This window comes from Anser brachyrhynchus, assembly GCF_964034855.1.
Source record: "Anser brachyrhynchus genome assembly, chromosome: 3".
Lineage (NCBI taxonomy): Eukaryota > Metazoa > Chordata > Aves > Anseriformes > Anatidae > Anser > Anser brachyrhynchus.
The window spans coordinates 28,999,308-29,020,089 of NC_137696.1; the positions used below are offsets into that span (position 1 = coordinate 28,999,308).

At 39.3% G+C, this 20,782-nt stretch overlaps 1 protein-coding gene across 9 annotated transcripts in view; it reads left to right on the forward strand.

Moving 5' to 3' along the window:
• The window catches only part of KCNH1 (potassium voltage-gated channel subfamily H member 1), a 199,470-nt gene that overhangs the window by 50,194 nt on the left and 128,494 nt on the right, over nucleotides 1–20,782 (forward strand). For all 9 annotated transcript variants that reach the window (XR_013948916.1, XM_080586329.1, XM_080586328.1 and 6 more), the window contains 2 exons: nucleotides 1,451–1,843; nucleotides 14,511–14,940. Coding sequence is in view for 8 of the 9 variants with exons in the window: in XM_080586329.1 (XP_080442455.1) it covers nucleotides 1,451–1,843; nucleotides 14,511–14,940 (823 nt within the window). In the remaining variant the exon portion in view is untranslated. The remainder of the gene's footprint in view (nucleotides 1–1,450; nucleotides 1,844–14,510; nucleotides 14,941–20,782) is intronic.

Here is a 20,782-nt window from a genome sequence, read left to right on the forward strand (position 1 = left end):
CCAGTGCCTCCTGCAGAAAAGAGACTACTTCAGTCTGGTGCTTGCTTTCAGCTCCTCACACCACAAACCAATGTTTGTTTCTAGAATGGAGAATCTGAGTGAATCAGGTTTGGGACTGGCAGACCACTTAATGCTGCAGTGGCCATGTCCGACTCCTAGTTTTGTCTGCAAGGGGTCTACTTAGGGGGAAGTGTTTCATTCCCCTCTTTGCTGTGATTCTAGAAACTTAGCGAAACAAACAAGTTGTTGTTTGTTTTGTTTTGTTTTTGTTTTTATTTTTTAAGTGTTGATGCCCTTAAGCTAATCTGCAGTTCTATCTAAGCAGGCCATGCTATTTCTCTTCTGGAGAACACAATGGACTTAAAGTCAGCAGGCTTGTTTTGTGCCTTGCAGCTCCCATAGTCATTTACGCATGTGCAAGGGGCTGTGATCTGACAGCGTCTGACCCCTGTTGTGCACAAGAGTAAGTGATTATGTGAGGTTCAAAGCAGCGGGGAACCTGATCTGAGGCTGTTTTGTCCAAATAGGACTCTTGTAGCTGATTGTTTTCTTTTTTGTCCCTTTTGGCTTAGTCTTTTGGAAAAAAGCCTACCAGTTCACACACACGCACAAAAAAAAAAGTACTCAGAAAAGCCTGCAGGTAAAAATCGGTGTCGAAATAATTGACGTTAAAAAAGCTGAGATACGCACATGAAAAGAAGACATCCTCCTATTATAGGTATGCTCTCTGATCTTTTCCCAGAGAGAGTGGCCACTTACTTTCCACATCTGCTTCCTCTTGCTCTGAACTACAATGTAAATTAATGTGAAATGCTTCTAAATGTTTCTTCCAGGTTCTGTGAGTTTGACATGAGGAAACACATCTCATTTGAGCTAATCTCCATCTTCTTTTCTGTTTTCACCTGTAACTCATCCAGTAGAAACTTCAGTTTATTGAGGCTAATGAATGTCATCCATGAACTTTAGTCCTGCGCAGCTCAGAGAAGAGGAACAAAGGCCTGTGCATTCATGATGGGTTGTAGGTCAGGGCTTGATTGCAGATGCAGTATAGGGAAGAGTTAAATGACCAGCGTTGAAAAACAATGTCCATGTGCTGGACTGGAAGTCAGATGTTGTGGTCTTCTTCCTGGTTTTGCCATTGATTCCTGTTCACAATTGCCTTCCTTCTCATCATTTATCTGTCTCGTCTATTTAGACTGCGGAAGGAGCTGTCTGTTCTCTGTATGTCTTGGATGCACAGCACAGTAGGCATAGTCAAAAACAATTAATGACATTAGAAGAAACAGGTTGCTGATATGTTTAGCAGAATACTTATCCTGACCATTTGCTAATTTTAAAAGAGGCTAATGAGCATGTCTTTTTTATCAACTGAGCTCAAAATTCTAAAATGTAAAAAATAACATTAAAAAATTAATGTTTCCTTTTTCTCCTGAAATCCTTGTCACTACAGGTACTGCAGCTGGGCTCTGAAATCCTCCCACAGTACAAACAAGAAGCACCAAAGACTCCGCCACATATAATTTTGCATTATTGTGTTTTCAAGACTACCTGGGACTGGATCATCTTGATTTTAACCTTCTACACCGCTATTTTGGTCCCTTACAATGTCTCCTTTAAAACCAAACAGAACAATGTGGCCTGGCTAGTAGTGGACAGCATTGTAGATGTCATTTTTTTGGTAGACATTGTGCTTAATTTCCATACCACCTTTGTGGGACCAGCAGGAGAGGTGATCTCTGACCCAAAGCTGATTCGCATGAATTACTTGAAGACCTGGTTTGTGATCGATCTGCTCTCATGCTTGCCGTATGATGTCATCAACGCATTTGAGAATGTTGATGAGGTCAGTATACTTGTTCCACTTCCACCCCCCTAATTATAACTTAACGTTCGGGACTGGGGAGGGGAGAAGAAAGAAATGGATGCTTTTAGTTAAATATGTTGGATTAGTGTACCTATGTCTCTAGTAGCTGCCCTCAGCACATGTAAAAGCTTTGCTGATGAGTCCTAGCCAGAAGGGTCCATCTTTAACTGGAATAGAGAAGCTGAGGTTTTTGGTGTCAGAAATCCATATTTATTTTCCTTCCTTCTGCATCCTGAGAGTTCAGGAGGACAGGCAGAAGCAGATGGCAGAACCTGTGTACAGCACTGAGGAAAACTGCTTCATGAGACTTACCATAAACAGCTTGAACTGGTGTGTAAAGACGATTTCTTAGGGCAGGATTCTCTTCCTTTCACTGATGACTGAGCAGGGTATGTTCACTAATGGCAATTTTTCACATGAACAATTGGGAAGTAGAACGCACTTTTCTCATCTACTTCTAAAGTGATGTATCAGGCGGCAGATGCAGGCAGTGACTGACTACGTCTTAGATCAGCAGAAAGTACTGTGAGGGTGCCTGGTGATCCCTGATCTGTTATTTGGCAGCAGTTGTTTTAGAGGAAGATAAAGCATTTGATGCTTGTTTGATAATTACATAATCAGAGGAAAAAGCAGGGAGAAAACTGGAAATCTAGGCTTTTCCTTAATTCTTGCACATTTGTTTGGGAACAAGTCACAAGCCAGCAAAAGAACTAACATTCAGACGCTTAAACCACAATACTAGTCTAATATAACTGCTTATTTTCCTTCTGTATCAAGTTGCCAAGAAAATATTCCTAAATTAAATGTCACATGAAAGTTCCATGCCCAACTAGTTCAGAGAGTTAATGAACTGTTAACAGAATCTTTATGATTACAGCAGTCTACTTTTTAACTATGTCTTATAAAATCTGTATCATCAACTTGCTAGGTGTCTATATTTCTATGTGATACTAAACCTGTAATGTACATGCACATTTCATCAGAGCTTAGTATTTAATATTTAGCCTGTAATATTTAATTTTTATGAGTGTCTTTGAAATATGCCCATGTTATAAAGGACAACCTAGCTGTTAAAAGAAATTATACCCAGGAAAATATCTCAGTAAAAACATAAAGGCTTTGCTCTTATAAAAATACACTACATGGGTTGTTTATCTAATTTAAAATATTTTCTCTATGACTTGAGGATAAGTAGGAAAACTGTTGGATATAGGGGAATAAACATGACGTTATTTGATATTTATCTCTCTAGAGAGATTTTCATTTTATATAAAGCTACAGACTGAAATAAGACAAATGAGAGCATGCAAAAAGCCTTGTGAGACCTGTCCTTAAGTATTTGTTTGTCATAAAATGCATTCAGGCTGCAGATTCAGGGCTTTCACATGTTACTTCACCATGGCACTGATAAAGCAATGGAAGGAGTGGCCATACATCAGTTTCTGACATTTAGACTGAAAGATTAAAAAAAAAAAGGGGGGGGGGTGATTTTCTCACCCTTTGCAAATAGTGGCAACCTGCTAATGATTTTGCTGGAGGGACGTTTCATAACTGGAGACTGGTGATGTGACCTACAGAACATCCCTTGGGAGAATGGCTGTACCAGAGGCCATGCGAGCCCCTGAGCTGAGCAGACTCCCTGCGCTGAGAGAAATTCTTGTTACGGGGGTTTGAATTTCTCCAGGTTCTTAGTCTCCGTGTTGCATTGTAACAACGAGGAGCTGGTTGGTGCTTCATTTTTCCTGTGGGTCTTCAACAGTCTCCTTAATCAGTATAACAGTGTTAGTTTTAGTTATTCTAGCCATCATGCCCAAGGAAAAAAAAAAAAAGTTGATGCTATCCTTTCAAGACTGTTCATCTCTGTTTTCCCTAGTGGGTTCTGACATTTAACTGGTATAAATCATTGTAGGGCCATTAGAACAGAGTTTCCACTGGTGTAAATTGCTGCTCTTCTGTTAAGGGCTCATAGACTGGCTTACAGGCCCTGAGGGGCTTTGCCAGCAACGTCAGCAGAATAATGTAGTGCACATCAGGTGGGGATCTGGGACAGTGCATGCTGATCTCTGTTTTGTGAACTGCCTGTAGAGAAAAAGATAACCTCTTATTGAAAGAAGAAAAAAAAAAGCCACATTCAAGGAGTCTTGAAAGCAGAAAGGCCTTATCTTATATATTCTCTGCCGAGTGCAATATTCCCTTGTGGGCCAACACCCTTTCTCTTGTTCTTGCTGGTTTAAATTTTCCTTGCCTCTCACCCTGTTTTGCGTGCCATATTACTTCGCTGTTGGATTAAGTCAGCTGCAGGGCTGAGCTGCTGAAGTTACAAGTGGCCAGACTGGGTTGGTACCCATGTGTTACTCTGACTTTGCTAAAGGTAATTCCCTTGGGACTATGAGACTGCAGTCACTGGGTGGCTGTGGCTGCTGTGAGATTTTTTCCAGAGAACGCACTCAAAAAAATTTTCAGGGATTAAATGATGCCCACTGTCAGCAGTGCCTGTAAAATGAGATAAAGTCTATGAATTACAATTTTCCTGTGTCGGTGTTTTCCATATATGATTTTAAACATGAGGAAATATAATCCTGGCTTTGTTGCAGTCTCCATAGTAAAGGCGGACTGGGGCAGGTTAAAATTCACTGTTTTTTCTGCCTGTTATTTTGTGTTAAAAGAAACATCACCAAAACCACTGAAGATGTCATGGAGGAACTAACTTGACAAGTTGGTTTATTTCTAAGAGTGACATTATGACTGTGAAAGAGACATTGAATTGATTTGCAGTGGACACAGGGTCTGGACCTGATGAACTAAAAAGTAGTGTAGACAGGGTGTTGAGACTTTTGTGTCTTTGGGTAACTTTGGGACTGTCCCAACACTTAGCTCTTGATAGATTAGTAGTGAAGCCTTTTTTGTCTTCTTTAAAGTGTTCCTATAATGCAAGATTAATTATAACATATGAAGCTAGAGTTGATCAATATTTTTGACAAGAAAATACCCATTTAAAAAGAAGTCTGATTTTTTCTATATTTTGAAACAACTTTTAGTTTTGCAAATTTACCTCAATTCTCATGTAAAATTTAAAGGAATGTTTTTAAGCCTATTTCAGAATTCTTGGGTTTATTACAATTTGGAACATTACTATATTTTCCATTCACATTTTTAAAATATAATTGAAATTCCAGTTTCTTCTTTGTACTGTTCAGAATATTTTTTTCCATAAAAATTCTTTGAATTCATGAACTATTAATCAATACAACTATTAACAACTGCAATTAATACAAGAGGAACTTAGGTATGAATAACCACATTCTACAGATGGAAGAAGAAAGAAAAAACATTAATGTCTTTGTTCAAGGCCGTGGAATTGAGAGTCTCAATATGAGAATATCTGAAATTTTTTATCTCAAGTGCCGTACTGAAGGAGAGTGCAGCATCTCATATTCAGACGTGAGCAGAATCCAACAAATGAAGAAACAAGTAGCTGCAGAGAAATTTCCATTGGTACCCAAATGAAAGAAAAGTTATAAATGTTTCTCCTTTTTTTTTTCTATACGTTGAGCTGATTATACAGTTAAATAGAAATTACTTTCACGACCTGCATAGAACTTCAAGAAAATATTCCATTGATTGATGAGTCAACGTAATGCTAGGCTTAGTCTTTCTCCTGTTAAAACAATACATCATGCTGTAATATAGTTTGAGTAAGAAGAGAATACATTGGTCTAAAATTTACACAGCTCTTAAAACATGGTATTAATATCTTTTGAATTCGAATAATGACAATAACATTTGCCAGTGATCCTTTACAGTAATTAGTATTATTCCTCACGTAAGGAAATACCACCTACTTTGGGGGATAATGTTATCTTTTTGTGTTCAGACATCAGTCAGTTGATTTAATAAAAAACAGGCTTAAATAAAATTCCACAATTTTTGCCAAGAACAATGCAATCTAAGTCCTCAAATTCTAAAGGCAAGTTGAAGTATTTTTTGCAATGTCAGCTTGAGCAATTTTATATTGTGGTTTTCAGCCATAATACTATAAGATATAATTTACGTTGGAAAAAAAATGACATTACATGTGACACCGTTGTGAAATTTCATGGTAGGAGTGGAATCCAGTCATGTCAATACCATATAAATCTCCAAAACAGCAGTTTTCACTACTAACTCCCTGTATGTATTTGAATCAAACACTGATCAATTGTTGGCTGATACCAAACTGAGAACCATATATTATTCTTATGAAATGGGACCGGCACTGTTTAACACCTGTGTCGGTGACATGGACAGTGTGACCGAGTGCACCCTCAGCAAGTTTGCCGATGACACCGAGCTGTGTGGTGTGGTCGACACGCTGGAGGGAAGGGATGCCATCTAGAGGGACCTGGCCAGGCCTGGGAGATGGGGCTGCACTGAACCTCGTGAGGTTCAGCAAGGCCAAGTGCAAGGTCCTGCACCTGGGTCAAGGGCAATCCCAAGCACAAATACAGGCTGGGCAGAGAATGGATTGAGAGCAGCCCTGAGGAGGAAGACCTGGGGGCATTGACTGATGAGAAGCTCAGCATGAGAAGGTGTTATGTGCTTGCATCCCAGAAAGCCAACTGCATCAAAAGCAGTGTGGCCAGCAGGTCAAGGGAGGTGATTCTCCCCATCATGAGATGCCACCTGGAGTCCTGCATTCAGCTCTGGGGCCTTCATCACAAGATGGACATGGACCTGTTGGAGCAGGTCCAGAGGAGGGCCATGAAGACGACCAAGGGGCTGGAGCACCTCTCCTACGAAGACAGGCTGAGGGAGTTGGGGTTGTTCAGCCTGGAGAAGAGAAGGCTCTGGGGGAGACCTTCCAGCGGCCTTCCTGTGCCTAAAGGGGGCCTGCAGGAAAGCTGGGGAGGAGTGATAGGACAAGGAGTAATGACTTTAAACTAAATGAGGCTAGATTTAGATCAGGTATAAGGAAGAAATTATTCATTCAGAGGGCGGTGAGGCACTGGCACAGGCTGCCCAGAGAAGCTGTGGATGTCTCATCCCTGGAGGTGCTCAAGGCCAGGCTGGATGGGGCTTTGGGCAGCCTGGTGTGGTGGGAGGTGTCCCTGCCCATGGCAGGGTGGGGGTGGAATTAAATGGTTTTTAAGGTCCCTTCCAGCCCAAATCATTCTGTGGTTCTTATTACATGAGGTAGAGAAGAAATAAATGCATAGTGAAAGATCATCAGGAAAGATGTATTCAATAAAAGTGATCTACTATTCACTTAAGTGCATGAAAAAGAGAGAAGCTAGCATTTAGGCAAAGATGACATAGAGCTTTCAAACAACAAAATTTATGATGATAAAAAAGTCACAGGAAAAACACAATACAGAAGTAATCAAAGAAAATTAAGCTATTTAGTGCTAAGTGAGCATGATGCAGCTTGAAAGTAAACAGTGAGTTGTAAGAGAGGAAAAAATGAATGTGTTGCTTGTCAGATTTTTGGCAAATGTGAGGCAGTACTTTTGCAATAGATTAATTTAAAACCTTATTAGTGAAATAATCTCTCATGCTAATACAAATTAGCTATCTAGGAATTACTGTAGTAGCTCTACTGAAAAGCATGCAAATTGCCTTGATTTGTTTTACCATTTTTTTGCAATAAAGGGCAAAGTAATAAATTATCATGATATTTATAGTTTTATTGAATAATCAGGGGTCCATAAAGAATTTTGGTTGAATTTTGCAAACTGGAAAATATTATTTTTAAAGTCTCCTAAACTGCAAACAGCTATGTAATTTGAAGTCTTTGAAACTTCATAGTTCATCTCTCCTATTTGTGCCTGTCTTATTAGGCAATACTGTAACTGTTTAGGATGCAAGTCTATTGATAAATCTGGTAATTAATTAATATTTTTTATGTGGCTAATTAGAGCTAAAGCAGTCATAACCTACTTTTCTTTGTAATGTCTATAACAAAGCAGCTATATATCAGAGTATGAGCCAGGCATTGCAGAAATGTTGGTTAACTGTGGTTCTTGGATGTGCTGACAGAAGATGGGAAGGGATAAACTCCTAAAAAGCCATCCTCCGTGCTACTAATGAAGTGCCTCCTTTATGCGACTGTCGTGAGGGGTAGGCTGCCTTTTTCTTCTAAACCCTGTTTTCCAAACTGTGTTGGTTTTATATGTGAAGGCACATACACCTCCTCGGTATAGGTTCTGCTTGTGGCTGTTAAGATGCCAGTTAGCTCTTCTGCACTACTAACATTCAAATTAGTCTTTTTGCTATGTCATGGATAAGTAAGGGTGCGATTACGTTTCAAGGCTACTTCCTAGCTTTCAAAAGCACGACATGATTTATCATGCTGTTAAAGACAGAATAGTAGTCTACATAAGCTGTTCAATCTATATAAAGCTAAAAGAATTAAAACACTGAATTACATTTTCAGTGATAATCTATGGTGATAGCCTTTGTCCAAGAAGGAGAGCTAATTGAATTTATTAGATTCTGAATTATTTCAAAAAGCTGCTGTTCGAGTGATGCTTAGGCTACACATAAAGGGAAGCATGTTTCAGAGATAGGGATCAGTTTCATTTTTTCCCCAGTTCAGCATGCTTTTATTGATCTGAGGCAGAAAGTCAGATGAGATGGCAAAGGGTATTTATCTGAGTAGCTAAATGGTTGCTGTATAGTCTATTTCATATTAGGGATTGGATTAGAATTTAAGATGGAGTGGTACTAGATGCCAGTAACGCTAAATCTTATTTGGGTGTTTTGCCTATTTGAGGTAAGTAAAAAGCTTCTGGAACTGGCTGGTTCTTTGAAGCAGAGGCATTGAGGGAAGAAGATAGGTGTCTGTTAGGGGTAAATTTTTGATTTGGTAGTGTGGAAAGTGGGATGGAGAATAGCACTTTGAAGCTTTAGATTACTTATATGTTATCTTTATCCATGTTCTTCCTCTTAAAGTCAGCGCTTTTAAAAAGTGCTTGCTTCCTGGATATGCTGTTTTCTGGTGAGGCAAGGATGGGCGTAGATTTATAAATGAAAAATCAACCTTTTCATCTCTTCCCACACCCTGTGCTCGTATGCATGAATTATTGTTGTTTCTCCCTGGAATCTAACCAAGCTGGGAAATGTCTGACTGAAATAAGCATTTTGAATTTAGAGACCTGACTTCTTCAGTACTGAGAACCACAGCAGTAACCAGAGAGTTTAGGTACTGATTTTTACCTGTATGCGTAATGTTATCTCATCTGTTGGCTGTTAAATATGGCAGTCTGTAGGAAAGGTTTTCAGAACCTGATTAAGAAAATCGGAAGAGGCAAATAACAAAAATGAGAAGTCCTAGTAACAACCTGATAAAAAAGTGTTGCTTTCCATGTCTCATGTCTCACGTATGCTAGTGATAAATTTGGTTCATTGTCTGCTTTTCTGGATAAATAATTTATTTTTTTGTTCTGTTTCATTCCTTTAGTGGTTAGCTTTTAGTCTCCTTCATCTCCCTTTAATTGAGGTAAAATCAGAGCTTCAGCTGTTGTAAGTGAGAAGAAAGTGCTGGAAAACCTAGAGCAGATTTGTGTCAATACTAAATGTTTTTATTTTTAAAAATAGGTAATAGGTAGGAAATAAATTATACTTCCTTTGAGCCTAGAAAAAAATTGTAATGGTTGGGTTAAGTCCATTTTCTTTCTGTATATGTAGAAAGTAAATAATGGCCTAAAAAGTGAATATTATACTGTCATGCAGATTGAATCTTACTGATGTCCTAGCTTTAGTACAACTCTAGGAGGTGGGATGAAAGTTGCAATTTACTTCTTCCCAAAAGTTGTTCATTCTGTGTCCTGTTTGTTTGGAAGGGAAAATGAATATTTTTCACTTTTTTTTTTTTTTTGCCTGTAGGTCATTTTTATTGCTGTTCTTTAAACTGTATTTTTTTGTTCTAGGTGCAATTCTATTACACAGTAAATTTTGGGTTGAATTTCATTTTGCTTAGCAAACGAGCAGCAGTAACTTCTTTTTATTTGTACAGCATCTAGTACTGTAGTGTCCACTGTTGCTGTTCATAGGCACTGTAATGACACAAGAAACAAATAGTTACTCTGCTACAGCCCTTATGTTTTCACAAACCTTCACAAAGTAATTAATCACAGTGTCTCATCTCTTCAACCCTTTTCATGGATGTGCCAGTAATGGTATAAATCTTCTGTTGTCTGATGCAAAGCTAAAAACAAAACATTGATATCCTGGATCCTGTGCTTTGAGAGAAAATTACATCTGAGATATCAGTGCAAGACATGGGGTGCACTGACAATAGATCATGTCTTGCAGAAAGCAGGGAGATACAGAAAGAAATCTATGTGTAAATATGCACAGTATCTAGTGAGTAAGTCAGATTTACAAGTTATGCATGGAAATTTAGTTCTGGCGCTATTTCATGGATAAACTTCTGAAGCATTCTCTTTTAATATAAAATGTGGGTTATGCTTTCCTCCAGTACTAAGGAAAACTGATCTGTTTTTCTGTTGGTTTTGAAGTGTAGTTCTATTCTGCAAAGACTGCATAGGAGGAGAGGAAAGGGGAGGGAGTGGTTGTATTTATTATTTTAAGCACTTTTGACAGGTTTGCTCAGTCAGAGAACACAGAGTTATTTCTTCTGGCTGTCAGTGCTTTGAGCTTGCCCTTTGGTTTGGAGGGGACTTGCTACAGATTCTTCAATTTTCATGCATCAGCCATCACTAGCAATGAAAGTAAAACTACCAGCATATTAAATATCTGAATAAATGTCAGCAACTTGTTGTGGTTTAACCCCAGTAGGCAGCTAAGTACCGCTCAGTCGCTTGCTCACGCTCCCTCCAGTGGGGTGGGGGAAGAGAATGAAAAGGGCAAAAGTTAGAAACTCATGGGTTGAGTTAAAGACCATTTAATAATTAAAAAATAAAAATAGAAAAAGCAGTTGCTTGTTACGAGCTGACCAATGCCTAGCATGTCCCTGAGCAACAGCCACCTTGGAAAATTCCTCTTCAGTTTTCTTGCTGAGCATGGCACCATGTGGTGTGGTATGGTATATCCCTTTGATCAGCAGGGATCAGCTGTCCTGGCTTTGCCCCCTCCCAGCTTCTTTTGCACACCCAGCCTCCTTGCTGGTGGGGCAGAGGGAGAAGTAGAAAAGAGCTTGATGCTGTGTGAGCGCTGTTCAGCAACTACTAAAGCTTTTATCTGGTATCAACACTGTTTTTGTCACAAATCCAAAATGTAGCACCATACTAAAGAAAATTAACTCTATCCCAGTCAAATCCAGTCCACAACTATATGTGGGTATCATCTGCAGAGTATTTAGTTTCATTCGGTTATTTCAAACAATTTGATATATAAGCTTATGTGAAATTCAGCATTTGATGCCTTATTTGTGTTAGTGCTGCACACTAGTTTCCCCTGTAACAAAAATATATTAAAAATGTACTGGTTTTCTGCCTTGGCCACAGAACAGATTTCTTAGCTTTTACATACCCCCATGAGGAGGGATCTGTTGGGTAGAGTATGAACAGCTGGAACCGTGTATGTGAAAATCTGGCCCAGGTAGGACTTTGTGGGATATTATTTAATCTTGTCCTTTCCTAGGCTGACACGCAGAAGTGCCTTCTGGTGATCCTTTACAGCAGAGCATCTGAGGGTGCCTCTCTGGGCAGTCTGGGACCTGTGGTACAATTTCTAGCTCTTTATGAACCAAGGTTTCCTTTGGGCAGAAGTAGCTCTGAGCATCTCTTAGTTTGCAACTCAAAGGCTGTAGCAGGAGCAAGAACTAAGAGGGTGGGATGTGCATCAAGGGGAGTAAATTGAGTTCAGGCTCTTCTTTTGTGTGACATCGTGGAGCCATCTGTATGATAAAAGCATAAAAATAATCTGCACTGATAGGAGCATTAAAATGGACAGTAATCAAAAAACACAGTTCTATTTTGGAAAGTGGCAATCTAAAAATGCCAGTTTTGAATCCAGCAGATCTATTCCTGGGAGTATTAAAATATTACTTGCTAAATTTAGTGACAAAAAATACTGTTTTAAAGTCTTGGGGAAGGATCTGATTTTTTTTTTTTTTCTGCTATATAGTCTATGAAATAGGCTATTATGTTTCCATTGTTTATACCCATTTAAAATTCTGTCACTTAGGAATTTTTAAGAGAACTGTATAAATAATTACTTCCCTGGGCATTTCTTCATCTTGATATTGATCTATTTAGAATAGACAAAACCTTTCTTCCCTGAGGAAATCAAATAGAAAATACCATTAATGCTGAGATTAAAATTGTGATTTCTTTTTTTGCTTTTGCTGAACTTTTAGAATCTTAGTGGCAATGCAGTTGCATGAAATATTGTGACTGATTTAAATATTAAATGCATCCTTTGAATGCAACCAAATCAAGCATTTATTTTCTGTAAATAAGCAAGTTCTTTTTGTACAAAAAACTTAATTCTCTCTACCTCTGATCAGAATTTGGTAGAATGCCTTTCTCCCAAGTGATACAGTTCTATCACATTTGAAATGTTTTACAAAATTCCTTTTTGCATATTTCACAAGGGAAATTAGGATAAGAGTACAGCGATCTCCAAATAATCTGTTCTGAAGCTCTGAAAGCAAAGTAGCTCGCTTTGAACTTTTTCATCTAATTTCAAACATCGTATTCATATTTTTTATCTAGTTTCATCTCCCTTTCTGTGATTTTTTTTCCCCTAGTATTTCTAATCCTTATTTTCAAACTAATTTGATTAAGAATTTACCAAATTCCAAGAATTCCAAGTCCTTCCTGAATCACTGTTTTTATTTGGTAGGACTCTAAATGACAAACAACTTTTTTTAACCTTTTTTTTTTCTTTTTTTTCTTTTTTTTTTTTTAATCCAGCAATAAACTTTAATTTATAGAACAAGTTTTGCATCATCATTCTTGGGCAAAAATAAAACTAGTATTTAGAATGCTGGGTTATAATTTTTTCTTGCCATTGCCTGAGACTGTGTGATTAAAGAGTTTGGCTTTGAGACTAGAGCTTAAGGAAGGTCATTACTGGATACTTCTCAAAATGTGGTACAATACAGTTTTCCAGTTAAAGTTTGTAAAGGAGCGAGGGAGAAATGGGTTTTGGTCTTGAGGAAAAAGGCTGGAAGGCTGTGCGATAGTATCAGAATGCAGATATTTAGACTGTAGAGACTATGCGTGCTCATCACTCAGGGACTTGCATGTCTGGTTTCTAAAATATGGTTATCACTTTATAATTTGTTGTTGTTAAGTCTTTTCCCCCTCTTTCCCTCTCCATAGTGAGTCTTCAGAAGTACCTACGTTCCCTCCCCTGGAGGGAAATTGCTAATGTGTTCCCAGGTAACAAATTATATCTGTCTCTGAAAATGAGTCAGTGTAATCATGACAAATTCATGAAATAAAGAGGAAATACATTGCTGCAGTCCCAGGGAACATGAGTCAATATGCTTTATGTAATTATTTAATAAAACATCTCTTCTAGTGCATTGAACCAGCCTGAGATACCAAAGCAGTTGTATTTATGCAGGAATAAACAAACTTCCAGTAAAAGCTGGTGACCAGAAGCATGCAATTATACATTTCCAGAAATACTCATTAAACCAGTCTGCTTAAATTTTAATCAGACTTCTATGTATGAAAACCATCTTGATAAGGGGGGGGAGAGGGAGGGCAGGAAAAAAAAAAAAAAAACACAAAAGGTTTTTATGAAAGGCTGTTTAGATATTTTGGTTTCCGAAATGGCTTTGAATTTTTGTTTTTATTTAACTACTTGAGCTTGGGAGTACAAATCTGTCTGAAAGTTAACAATGTAAAATCCTACATGCTGGCTTAATTCTGTTTTATGGGAGCTGTATTAGTATCAGCACAGAAATACTACATTGATAGCAAAGCTGTCAAAAATAAAATAATGGGGGGATTAGACAGTGAGATATTTGAAATACCTAATCTTTGTGTAGTCCGTCTGAGAAATGTCGTAAGACTGATAGTGAGTGAATGCTTACATGAAAGTAAAGTCATAGGAAATGCACTTACACTGAAAAATTACAAATCACCAGGTACTTCCAGCATTTTTTGGCCGCCCTTATTTATCTTGCTGATGTCTGAGCTAAATACTGCAAACTGTGTTATATCAGAGAAATGAGAGCACACGCACTGCCCTGGATCATAAAGAGAGTTGATGGGAAAGTCAGAAATAGCTATAAGAGGTTAATGAATCCAGATGCTGGAATGAATTCAGTAGGTGTCTTATTATGTTTCTCTCAAACATTAGATTTGTATAATTTAATGGTTGGTGACTTCCATATGTATTTTCAGTCAGCCTAAAGTAGCATCAGGATACTCAGGGACAGTTCACTTGCACAACTGGGCACGCAATAAATAAGCTACGGTTTGGAGCCTTTACAAAGGTATTTGTAGACCTATTCAAAGCATCTGAGAAGGGAGGTCAGAGAGCAACCCACAAAATGTTAGTGCATGAAGACAAGAAGGCACGTATCCATCCCTTAAAAGGGTCATTAAGCTGTTCGTGTTTCACAATCTTTTTGTCTGATGGATACCTACTTGTGATAGATCACCTTGTGTCTTTGCAAACTGCAGTTATGAATATTGTTGCTTTAATATTTGATTCTAATGGCCACTGTGCTTTATCCTTCTAGGGCATCAGTAGCCTCTTCAGTTCACTTAAAGTGGTCAGACTACTTCGACTTGGTCGTGTAGCTCGGAAATTGGACCACTACATTGAATATGGAGCAGCAGTCTTGGTTCTGCTGGTGTGCGTGTTTGGTCTTGCGGCACACTGGCTGGCCTGCATTTGGTACAGCATAGGAGACTATGAAGTTATTGATGAGGATACAAACACGATCCGAACTGAGAGCTGGCTCTATCAGCTGGGAATGTCGATAGGAACACCTTACCGCTTTAACACATCAGGCTTTGGAAAATGGGAAGGCGGTCCAAGCAAGGACTCTGTCTACATCTCCTCACTGTATTTTACGATGACCAGCCTCACCAGTGTTGGTTTTGGTAACATCGCTCCAACTACAGATGGGGAGAAGATCTTTGCTGTTGCTATGATGATGATTGGCTGTAAGTATTAGAGATTCTCTCTCGCACGCAACATCTGATAGCCATGTGCCATGAATTCTGAGTATCGTAAGAACATCTAGAATCATGCTGAACATTACTGTGCAGTTAAAACCAAAATATTTTGGGTGGCAACATAGTTATCACGCTTTCTTACTGGTTAGTTTTAAAATCACAGATGGGAACATTGCTGTGACTAGCAAAAAATCTGTCATTTTGGAAGCAATATTCTGTCAATATCCTTTCAATATTCTCTTGTAAGTAAAATAGAAAATGTACAAAGCCTGAGGTATTAAAATTAATAGAGCGAGCATAGACAACCCTTGTGCCTCGCTTTGGTATAAGCTGGGGGAGGTTGAGGAGCATCTCACAAGGAGACAATAGTAGCTCTCTGGAGGCCATCAGCTCCACTGAGGGCTGAGAATACATCAGATCCTGAAGCAAATAAGATAATACGGGCCTTGGGCACCTCTTCTGGCTCATATTTCCTTGTTGCAAGGGGATTCGCATTGCCAAGCTGTCCAGCTTTTGGTCATGTTGTGTCACTTCAGTGCAAGATCTTACTCAAAGTGCCTGGAGAGCTGCTTGCAGTTAAGAACTGTACTTTGGCCACCCTTAAACTCGGTCATGCTTTTCTGCATAAGGGTGGGATTTGGACCAAAATAAGGAGGAAAAAAAGTTCACACATGGAAAAGCATGACATTGTTATGCAGAAAGAGAGAGAAACTGCTGTACAGTGATAGTACATTTAGAGGGGGAAAAAAGTTAGTCCTTGCTCAGCAGAAAATTAAAACGCAATATATGATGAAACTCAATTAGCACCACAGTGCCTGTTATATCAACGTGCAGCTTTGATTCTGATGTATGTGTCATTTTACAGCAGTACTGAAATCATGCACTGAAATATGCATGCGACATTGAGCAGGCTGAAGGCCATCAGTAGAAAGACAAGCATTCTTGATTGAGTAGGGATTGGGAATTTTTAGTTATAAAAATTGTTAATTGAATTCTCCTAGCTTTTTCCACTGCTTAAAGTCCCATTATTGTATTAAAACACAGTGGTAGCAGAAGTGGAATTTATATAAAAGTTGGAGGCAATTATGCAATTTCCTCATGACAATGAGTTAGACAATGTAGCAGTGGAGTACAAAACAGGCTTCCATACATATTTCTTGATGAAGGTATCTTTTTAATAGGAAATATCCTGACCTTTGGCTTATTGTTCATTATGTTATGCTCATGATACTAGCTAGACAAGAATAGCTAGTACTCTTCAGTATTATTATTCAGTACTGTGAGTACTGGATAGACCTAACCTTTAAAAAATCAAGAATATAGTGGGGATGTTTTGGAGTTGTCCCTCCTCCAGACTCTTCATTTCAAAGTGTGGTGGAAACAAACTGAATTTATGCAAGGTGAAAATTGATAGATATCTGCTCTGAATTCTAAAATGAACTTTAGTTTCAGTAAGTTTTTTTTAAAAAATAGTGTTCTGGCAATTTTAAATGTCATGAACACAATAATATTTGACAGAAACAATTTTGTTTGTATTTGATTGGATATCTGGAACCTTAAATATCTATCCCTATAAACGTCTCTATATCTGAGCATCTTTATCTTGTGAACACCTACTTGGAAACCATTAGGAGTGTTCACAAGATGTGTTTGTAGGAATGGCAACTAGGTCATCCAGTCTTTCAGTTTACCTCTGTGGACTTTGCAGGTTCTTGATTGCTTTTGGCATGCTGATGGTTTGAGCTGTGGTCAACTAAAAAGATTTGTTTAGCTTGCAGCTATTTGGAGCTTAATTGCTGATAAGGTTTCTTCCACTGTAAGATTTCATGTTAAAGTAATGCTATTTTGTCTTTAGAATCAAGCTCTCAAACATTCATCTGAACTTGAACTAGGGTAGCTTTATAAGAATTTTATCGGAACCTAAAAGATACGTAGCAAATGTATTGGGGGACAGATGTGGGGAAGGGAAAAGGTGTGTCCTGGCTAGAACTTCTGTACGTCACTTAGGAAAATCTGTATTTGTACCTGGCCAAGTAGAATGTTTGCTAGGAGCTGAGCTTGTAACTCGTATCACAGTTGGTGGCTGCACGTTCCTGTTATGCTCCCCAATTTGCCTGTGTCAGATCACATAGGTTTGCACATGGGGTGGATAGCATCTGTGCATGTCCAAAGCATCGGAAAGAAGCTACTGTCTACTAGTAAAAGTTCAGGGTATCTGATATCTCTTTAATACTTTACCATTGATACTGCAATTAATTTAGGATGTATTTAGTGATGCAGATCTCGAAAACATGAAACATTACAGATTTTGGGGTGTGCTTATACAAATCAGACATACGTGTGCTGGACAGAAAGTCTTTTGCAAGTAAACTTCAAAATAAATTAAAATTAAGTTGGCAAACAGCTGAAAATTTCATATTATTTATTAATAAATGTGATTATACAATAAATTATATGTTTGGGGTGAAAAATGATGAAAGCAAATACTTTAATAAGCTTCCTACCCAGGTTGGTTTGTATCACAAGCTTTCTGACTTTGACAGAAAATAGATTTAAAAGAGGTCAGGCAAATGTGTTGAGGTAATCTTCCTGACACTTCAGATCTAGTTGTGTTAGGAACTCAAAGGGCAGAAGCCTTGAAAACCAGAGGACTATACCACAGATGTCTATAGATTTATATATTTTCTGAAGATGCAGTCTTTAGGTCCTGCGATTAGCTGAATATCTTTAAACTATGTACATGAAAACTGAAGTGTCCTTGGTGTGATAATTAGACCTATGGCCTGTAGTGGAAAAGAAGAAAGCCATTTTCACTAACAAATAAGCACAAAAGTATAGGATTACATTGAAAGTCCTCTTTTCCACAGTTGCATCAATTTGGTAGTTTTCTTCTCTTTCCCACAAATGTAAGAGCATCCAGGTGCACACTAACTCTCAAAACTATGCTCGGGTGGTGTGTCTTCTCATCTTTCAGTAGCACGGGGAATGCCATTTTCTTTCCGTGAAGGCAGAGAAAGCCAAGTGGTTTGGCTATCTAAAACTCCAGCTGAAGATATGTGGGATTTGCAGTCCAACTTCAAATTCATTACTCCATTAACTTCTCCCCTGCTAGAGGTTTTCTTTAAGAAGTGTGCAAATTTGTCTTGTGTTTGGAATGGCTAGGTATAGGCAAAAATACATACCTGTATATTTAAATAGTCCAGTGAAATATGTGCCAGTCAGTTTACAACCTTTTGTGTATGAAATGGAAACACTGCTGGCACTTCTTCTTTGAGGGTGTTATAATTTTTGTGTAGTTGAGTAAGCCAATATGTTAACAACATTGTTTTTGAGATCCCCAAACTGTCACTATAGTGTCATCAAAAATGGATATTTGGGGACAAGTGTATAACAACCAGCATTAATACTTCGAATTAATTCCAGCAAAATTTTACTTTAAATAGGCTGGAAATATTTGATAGGAGGGATTTTTTTTTCCCCCTTGGGCCAATTAGCCTCCCAACTGTGAATGAATGGTACAACTTCCAGTAGTCTGATGGGGACAAATGTAGCTGATCAGAAAGGAAGTGAGAAGATTTCCTTCTGTTTGTGGGTTTTATCCTCTGTGCTTTTAGAGTGGCAATAAGAACTGTGCTGACAAACTAGCAGCTTGTTAAACAACACCATGGCCAGCCAAGCCCCTCGTCACAATTTCATTGGCAAGACCGCCTTTGAAATTTTGATCCACTCTTTATTGTAAAAGAAACTGAATTTTATTGAAACAGAGGCGGTGGTCAACACGTGAAGATGTCTGCGACCTCCACCTTCTTTGCATGGGCTGGCAGCTGACACGCAGAGAGTCGAAGCACCGGTGCCGCATCCGTGCATGGTGAGCGCCTGCCTCCCGCTGGCAGCTGGCCCAGGGGCTTCAGGAGCATGGAGCTTGCTCCTTCCTCGAGGTGCTCTCCCTGCCTCCAGCCGGGTTGTAGCACTGCATTTGCACTCTGCTTCTCGCTTGTGGTGTGGAGGGTCTTTACGTCAGTTTGCTGTGGTAGGGGCATTGCAGAACTGCTTACCTGCAGCATGGATGCTGGCATCGAGTGGAGAGAAGTCAAGAATTTACTTTTAGAAGTGTGAACTCTTCTGACTCAATGAACATAGAAATAAATTATTATTATAATCAAGGGGCTGGAGCACCTCTCCTACGAAGACAGGCTGAGGGAGTTGGGGTTGTTCAGCCTGGAGAAGAGAAGGCTCTGGGGAGACCTTACAGCGGCCTTCCTGTACCTAAAGGGGCCTGCAGGAAAGCTGGGGAGGGACTCTGTGCCAAGGGGTGGAGTGATAGGACAAGGGGTAATGGCTTTTAACTAAAAGAGGGGAGATTTAGATGAGATGTTAGGAGGAAATTCTTCACTCCGAGGGCGGTGAGGCACTGGCACAGGCTGCCCAGAGAAGCTGTGGATGCCCCATCCCTGGAGGTGCTCAAGGCCAGGCTGGATGAGGCTTTGGGCAGCCTGGTCTGGTGGGAGGTGTCCCTGCACATGGCAGGGGCGTGGAACTGGGTGGGCTTTAAGGTCCCTTCCAACCCAAACCATTCTGTGATTCTATACATACATGTGCATACTTACGTAGCATGTGCATACACATGCAGCCCAACAGAGAGAGTATCTATTATGATGTTTAAAAGAAGAAAAGGAGCGTGTTTTTTTTTTTCTCCACATGGATATTTCTAAAATGATTTTTAATAGAGTGGATTTAATTGTGCAAAGTTCATGTACCTCTGGGGAAGGCCTGGCATGGAGTGTGTTGCTCAGAGTAGCATTGCCAGGTCATGCATTTTTGCAGGCTGTCTCATCCTTGTTTCTAGCAAACTTGGCTTTTGGTTTGGTTTGGTTTGGTTTGACTGAGTATCTTGAATAGTTTCTGACAAGGAAGGTTGTGAGTAGCAGCGATACTGTTTCCTTTGGTTTTGGACTGTTGTCTGCTGAGCCTCTCGGTTTTCAGGAGAGGAGTTACTGTGTAAATAAACAAGGGATTTCAGGATGTGTGTTGCTGTCTCCTCCAGTGGAAAACTGACTGAAAGGCTCCTGGTACAGTCAGCACAGGACTATGGTGAAATCAAACCCAAGACATTTGTGTCAGAAGGGCTCAGAATATTACAAGTATTAGAAAGCATAAGCAATTTATAACTAGTGCTCCCTCCATGTGTGTTTAGTGTGCTTATGCAAAGAGTGCTGGAATTCATTCTGTTATGCTCAGCCGCTGATAGATCTCCTTCTCCTCACTGCTTACTCCTGCAAAGCTGATCCCGAGGCAGAAATACAGTTGTGTAATGTTAACTTTCTGTAGGTACATTTACCATTGGTAATAGCACTTTGCTATAAATATTAAATAGGTAACTTCCATTTTCCTTTTTATGCAGTCTTTTGTTACGGTAACTAATAAATCCAGGTAACTTTAATTAACTTCACTTACGTATCTCTGTATTTCATCCTGGACCAGTGGGAAATTTGGCTGAATGAGCGCAAGTGTTGGCCGAGTAAAAAGTTTAAGGTATGTGAACGTGTGGAAGGAAGGGTGGGTGTATGTCTCACTAGCAGCACATAGAACTGGAAGGGCTGGTTGAGGTGAAACAGCTGCATGTGGGCACTGAGCCTGTAGGGCCGCCTGTTTTGGTTGGTTTTACACCTGGGGCGAAGCAGAAGAACCTTGGTGTGCCTTGGTCGCAGCAGCCCTGGTCTCTGCTTGGGAGCCAGAGCTGGAGGTGGTCTTGTCTTCTGAAATGCAGGGTCCTGCTGACCTCGTGGTGGCCGCAGGTGTCAGGGAAAAGGTGTTTATTCGTTATTTCAAC